This window comes from Mus pahari, chromosome 1 (assembly GCF_900095145.1).
Source record: "Mus pahari chromosome 1, PAHARI_EIJ_v1.1, whole genome shotgun sequence".
NCBI classification, from domain to species: Eukaryota; Metazoa; Chordata; class Mammalia; order Rodentia; family Muridae; genus Mus; species Mus pahari.
Genome location: NC_034590.1, coordinates 96,588,138 through 96,594,826, shown reverse-complemented (window position 1 = coordinate 96,594,826; position 6,689 = coordinate 96,588,138). Strand labels below are relative to the sequence as shown.

Here is a 6,689-nt window from a genome sequence, read left to right as displayed (position 1 = left end):
TGGTGTGTGTGTGTGTGTGTGTGTGTGTGTGTGTGTGTGTGTGTGTAGAACAAACGTGAGAGTCAGCTCTCAGATCCGGCTAGGTAGTAGCCATCTTTACCTTCTGAGCCATCTCTGGTTCTGAGCCATCTCTGGTTCTGAGCACTCTTCTTCATACATCAGTCTTTGCCAGGATGTGAGGGGGACTTGGAACACTTATATACCTGAGTTCTCCCTCGGCCTTGCTCCCAGATTCTGATGCAGTTGATGTACGATGAGCCCGGGCAGCTGAGAGTTGACTCCAGCCATGCTGATGTGGGTGGGGGCCCCTGCTCAGCACTTGAAGCCTTGGCTCACTCCCACCCCACCGCCTCCACTTTCTCATTTCACTGTGTCATTTTTTTTTACTGTGATCTTGCAATTCTGTTTCCATCACACATCATGGGGGCTGCTTCAGCCAGGGCCTCTTAGTCGCTAAATTGCTAAGTCCAGTGACCCATTTTCTGCCTTCCACTTTGCACTACTTATTGAATCTTCTCCCCACAACCCCCAAACATCCGCTCTTGACTTCTCTATGCGTCAGTCACACCTCTGCCTGCACCTCCTACCAAGCTATGCTCAGACACCATGCCCACAGTCTCGTTATTCCTCACCCCAGTGTCTCTTGGGAACAGACCCATCTTCCTACGCCGCCGCTGTCTATGCACCGTTGATGTTTCTGGAGGGAATCTACCCCAACACCTGCAGAGAACCTCCGGGTTCCCTCCCCACTGTGCTGCTAAAAGCCTGGCACCAGCACCATAGGAACCCTGAGGTTGGTTTCCATGCTTTTGAAATGGGAAGGCACCAGTTGGGAGGGCTCAGAGGAGGCTGCCCTTAGGGGCTGTGGCACCGTTTCCACTTTCCCCTCATGTTCCCCTTGCCCAGACTTCTCTCCTGAGATGACACCTGAGGTCTGTGTTCAACCACTTGGAACAGGAAACCAAAGTCTTGACACCTAGCGGCTGCCACTTTGGGCGGGCGGCTCCCAGCTCAGATGTGGCTCTCACTTCTCCTTCTCTCCCTTCTGACACTGCTGCCTAACTTTGGAGCCGGACAGCTTTTCATTGCTTGCCTCAACCTCCCTTTGTCTCCCACTCCATCTTCAGTCAGTGGGTAAGGTGATCCTTCTAGAGAAAGCATAACCGCACCACTTCACTTCCAGGTCTGTGATGGGCCCAGATTCCCAAGCTAAAAAGCTCAATTCTCTTAGACTGTGGCAAACCTCCTATTTCTCCAGCCTCACCCCCCTCTTCCTGCTTTTCTGCTCCAAATCCCGCCAACCCAGCCACCTCTGCCTGGCAAACACGATTTATCCTTCTCAGAGATACACAGGCATCTCCTCCAGCGCTCACCATATCTGGGGAAGGCTTCAGTCATTTCTTTAGCCAACTCGCCTACTATTTGCCAGATAACCTCCTTCAGAGCTTAGAACCCAGGGTCTTTGCATCGTTATCCCTGTTACAGACAATAAAGCTGAGTCATAGCCTGAGCTGAAAGAGGCTAAGACATTCCTGAAGCTCAGGTCACACCCCAGAGTTGCGTGCCAAGTCACTCCACCAAGTGGGCTCTCTGACGGCACAGATCCTACTGCACACTTGCTAGAGCAGTGTGAAGTTGTCAACATCTGACTTTAAAAAAAAAATTTAATTGTGCTGGACAGTGGTGGCTCACGCCTTTAATCCCAACACATGGGAGGCAGAGGCAGGCAGATTTCTGAGTTCGAGGCCAGCCTGGTCTACAGTGTGAGTTCCAGGACAGCCGGGGCTACATAGAGAAACCCTGTGTCGAAAAAATATTTTTTTTTGTTTGTTTAAGGACAAGATTCTGTGCATCCCTGGCTGTCCTAGAACTCTAGACCATCCAGGCTTCTAACTCACAGAGATCCACCTGCTCTGCCCCATCCTTCCCCCTGCCCCGCCCCCCAATGCTAGGATCAAAGGTGCATGCCACCACGATGGGCATTTGGTTGCTTTATTTTATATTTGTTTGGTTTTGAGACAAAATTTTACACAGTCACCCATGATGCTCCGGATGTAAACGTAGCCCAAGCTGTCCCCCACCTTGCTGAAATCTTACCCTCCCTCGTGCTGGGATTGCAGACCTGCACCCCCTGCTGGGCCAGCGACTGGACTACAACAGAAGACTGGACAGTGTGGTGCACATCACTGGGACTTCTCACCTAGCAGGGGTCTGTAGAAAGATCTGAGAGGACAGGGCTGGCAGGAGCAAGGGGAGAGACTGTGAGGCTCAGGCACTATGTGAGCCAGCTCAGGCTGAGGTCTGAGAGTGACAAGGAGACCCACCCCCAGCTCCATGGTAGCTGCTCAGTCAGGAGTTGAATGGGAAGTGGGGTGAAGCAGAGAACAGGGGAAATGGATGAGCACTGTGGTTTTCACAGTGGCAGAGCTGTCAAACACAGCTGAAGTGGCCTGGAGGTGGTCGTGCACGCATTTAATCCCGGCACTCAGGAGGCAGAGGGGTCTCTTGAGTTCGAGGCCAACCTGATCTATAGAGGGAGTTAGAGGACAGCTATGGCTATACATAGAAACCCTCTCTTGGAAAAACAAACAAACAATCAAACAAAGCAGAAACGAACAGAACTCTCACTGTAAGGCAAGAACTCAAAACAAAACTCGAAATACAGTGTAGACTAGCAGGAATTTACAGCCCAGGAGCACAGAAGGGGTCAATGGTGCAAAATTACTGACAGAAGTCCTGGGGGGGAAGGAGACCTTCTGGTTAAACCAACCCAACAGGATTCTCATGAAAACTGCAATTCAGAGACCAACATGGAAATCCAAAAGCACTTGGGAAACCGAGGCAAGAGCGCCTGAAGTTCAAGGCCAGCTTGGGTTCCACTGTAAATTCCAGGACAGCTTGGGTGAAAGAGGATGGGGTAGAGGGAACCACACAGTGTGAAGGCTGCAGCTCTTGTACAGACCAACAGGTGGCACTGTTGCACCGTGTCTGGGTCCTGTCTCGGCAGCCCTGGAGGCTGAAAGGCCCTTCAGTTGATGCCATATTGAGGTGATGGGCTTAGGAGAAACCATGGCACCACCTTTCACCCCCTCGCTATCGACTCTGGAACAGGACATACCCGAGCCTAGTTTGCAGCCGCACTAAGGCATCTTACTCTGAACCTGTGGCCAGCCTATTTGTCTTTTCTCTGTGGTTCTCTCTCTGTTGCAGTAAACACCTGAACTTACAGCTTTATGTAATCCTTGGTGTTCAGCTGTGAGTGAGACTCGGAGGTCGAGTGTTTTCTAGAAGCTCAAGGACCTGGATTAGGTAAAGCACTTGGTGTCCTGGAGACGGCTAAGAGGAAAGACACAATAGCTAAGCCTTCTGGCTAATGCAGATGGAAAGGAGGCAGGACACCCTGCAGGCATGCACAAGTCGGTTGCCTGTGCTGTTAAATAGTGAAGGCCTTGGTGGTGCGTGCACATGACCCTCAGTACACAGGAGGTGCGATAGCTGGGCCTCCGGGCTGTCCTGGCTATGGAAGCAAGCCATGTCTCCAAAGAACAGCAGGATATTAAATATCTTGTTAGTAAATAGCTTTGGACCCAACACGAGGTTGGATGCATAAAATACAAGGCGCCAAGGGTTTACATAGACGCTGTTAAATGTGTCACCTGCCACATACTATACAGAAAAATGACCTGAGCACCTATGTAATCAGATTTCATAACAAAGCAGAAAGGAGGTTGGCAGGAAGAGGAGGAGGAGGAAGAGAAAGAAGAAGAGGAAGAGGAGGAGGAGGCTGTTGTCCAGGGCACAGAACTTCAATTCTGCAGGAGGAATGGGTTGTGTGAGTGTTAATACTGCTGGACTCAAATGTGTTGAGGGGTCACCTCTCCTCGTTTCTTTAACTGTAAGTCGATTAAAGCTAAAACCAAGGTGAGTGGTGGGAGATGATGCAGTGGGTAGAGAAGCCCGCTGCCAAGCTTGGCAAACTGAGTTAGCGTCCCAGGACCTACCGCTTTAGAAAACCAACTCTTGCAAATCGTCCTTTGACTGCCACCAAGACCAGTGACATCTGCATGTCCACACACCACACACCACACACACACACACACACACACACAATATAAAAAAAATTACAAAAGGGGGCATGGTGATGATAGGAAGGAGCAAACACCTGCTTCTACGTTTTTAATTTATTATTGTTGTTGCTGCTGCTATTCTGAGACCTGGTCTGGTGAGCTCCTCCTCCTCAGCCCCCTAGAGTGTGCAGACTCTTTGGCAGGCACCACCAAGCCCAGCTTCCTTATAAAACTCTTTGATACCTGTTCCAAGTTTAACTTTAGCTAGTTGCAGAGTACTTTTATTTACTCTGACCACCTGCTCAGCTTGGCGACCCCAGGCTCTGCCTCAGCCTGGCCCCTGGGAGTCCTATCTCCACCCTGATTGGCTAGTGTCCTATTGACCATGTTGTTAAATACCACGATGCAGCTTCTGGCTACAAGGGAGGAAGCTCAAACCCGACAGAGGTCTCTCTGCTTCCTCCCCAGGCCTGCAGCTCCTGTTACCCCCTACAACCCTGGCAGCCCTGGCGAACAGCTGGCTGCAAGAGGACTGCCCCGGCCTCAATTTTGCATCCTTGGTTACCGGATCCGTACCCTCGCAGGCTGTGCTGTGGGCCAAATCTCCTGGGGTTCTGGCAGGGCGACCCTTCTTTGACGCCATCTTCTCTCAGCTCAACTGCCAAGTGTCCTGGTTCCTCCCGGAGGGATCGAAGCTGGTACCTGTGGTCAAGGTGGCAGAGGTCAAGGGACCTGCCCACCACCTGCTGCTGGGGGAACGGGTGGCCCTTAACACCCTGGCCCGCTGCAGTGGGATTGCCAGCGCGGCAGCGACAGCTGTGGAGGTGGCCAGGAGCACCGGCTGGACTGGACACGTGGCGGGCACGAGGAAGACCACGCCGGGGTTCCGACTGGTGGAGAAGTATGGGCTCCTAGTAGGCGGGGCAGCATGCCACCGCTACGACCTGGGAGGGCTGGTGATGGTGAAAGACAACCACGTGGTGGCGGCCGGCAGCATGGAAAGGGTGAGTGCTCCACTGAGCCTCTGTTCTCACTGTGGTCCTCCTCTGACAGGCATTTCAGTCCCTCCACCAGAGACCAGCCACTGACCGGTGACAAGTTATCCCAGCGTCGGGGATGCCTCCAAGTCTTTCTGTCTGTAGATGGAGGAGGCTGTCTTTCTTTTTGTGTGATTCAAAGCACAGCTCTCTGGGTCCCCCGGGATCCAGGGCTAGGCTACTCAACCCTACCCTCTCTCTATTGGCCTGGCAGGCAGTGCTGAAGGCCCGCCAGGCAGCTGGGTTTTCCCTGAAGGTAGAGGTGGAGTGTAGCAGCCTGAAGGAGGCCTTGCGGGCAGCAGAGGCTGGGGCTGACCTGGTAATGCTGGACAACTTTAAGCCTGAGGTGAGATGGGGCTCACCTCCTGGGTGGGGCCTGTGCACAACATTGGGTTGGGGGTTGGGGGGTTGGGGGCCCTCACCTCCCCTTGGCTTCTCTCTTACAGGAGCTGCACCCCACAGCAGCTACACTTAAAGCCAAATTCCCCAGTGTGTCTGTGGAAGCCAGTGGGGGCGTCACGCTGGACAACCTCACCCAGTTCTGTGGGGCACACGTTGACGTCATCTCGTTGGGGATGCTGACCCAGGCCGCACCAGCCCTGGATTTTTCCCTCAAACTGTTTGCTGAAGGAGAGACTCCAGTGCCTCATGCTCGCCGGTTCTAAAGCCGAAGAAGACGCCATCAGAATGGATGACTGCGGCTTCTTGGGTCACACATCTTTAGATTTAGAGGCCAACAGGACATATCTAGGCTTTTTACCTAGGCTTCCCGCTAGCTCTGCCACCTCCAGCTTGTGTGACTTGCCAGGGCTGTCTTCGATTTTGCTTGCCTTGGTTTTCTCGTCTGTGAAATAGGTCTAATAAAATCAACAGCCTTCCTGGGCTGTGGATGATAACTACTACACAATGGGTGAGTGGTTGGTAAAGGCTAGAAATTAACACCGCTCATCTAACCTAACACGTATACTTGTTATCAAGCACCAACCTTCTGGAAGGCGGCCCCTTTAGCAGCCGTGCTTCATAGTAAGACTCTGGCAACTAGCAGCTGACTCCACATGGCCTGTCTGTGCAGCTAGGGTCACACGACAAGAAACAAGCTGGTAGCTCTTTTCTGTCTCTGTGGTATTAAGGATGGAGCCAGGGCCATGGGTAAGTGCCCTCAGCCTTCTCTCTTCCTTCCCTCCTCCCTCTTTCCTGCCTTCCCCCTTCCCACTCTGCCTCACCATGTAGCTTAGGCTGGCTTTGAACTTCTGGCCTTCGATGTGCTCCGGACTCGGCTGCTTGCACTATGCTCTCTGCATCTGGCTTACAACTCTTTCTGCACATGTACACTAGAAGCCATGAGCAGTGATGCGACACTGGTTAGAAGTACGTGGCACTTCTTTGTCATTGTTGGTTTTTTTCCAGACAGGGTTTCTCTGGAACTCACTCTGTAGACCAGGTTGGCCTCGAACTCAAGAAATCCGCCTGCCTCTGCCTCCCGAGTGCTGGGATTAGAGGCGTGTGCCACCACGCCCGGCTTGTTTCTTATATAAAACTGTGGATTATGGTTCTTTTAAGATTTTCATAAGGTTATTTTTTAAGA

The 6,689-nt window shown here is 52.3% G+C and overlaps 1 protein-coding gene across 1 annotated transcript in view; it reads left to right on the top strand.

The window, feature by feature from the left end:
- Positions 1-6,007, top strand: part of Qprt (quinolinate phosphoribosyltransferase) — a 16,737-nt gene extending 10,730 nt beyond the window's left edge. Inside the window, exons 2-4 of the mRNA XM_021218911.2 lie at positions 4,536-5,071; positions 5,319-5,450; positions 5,551-6,007. Of these exons, the coding sequence (XP_021074570.1) occupies positions 4,536-5,071; positions 5,319-5,450; positions 5,551-5,769 (887 nt within the window). The 3' untranslated portion in view covers positions 5,770-6,007. The remainder of the gene's footprint in view (positions 1-4,535; positions 5,072-5,318; positions 5,451-5,550) is intronic.
- Positions 6,008-6,689: the final 682 nt, after the last annotated feature.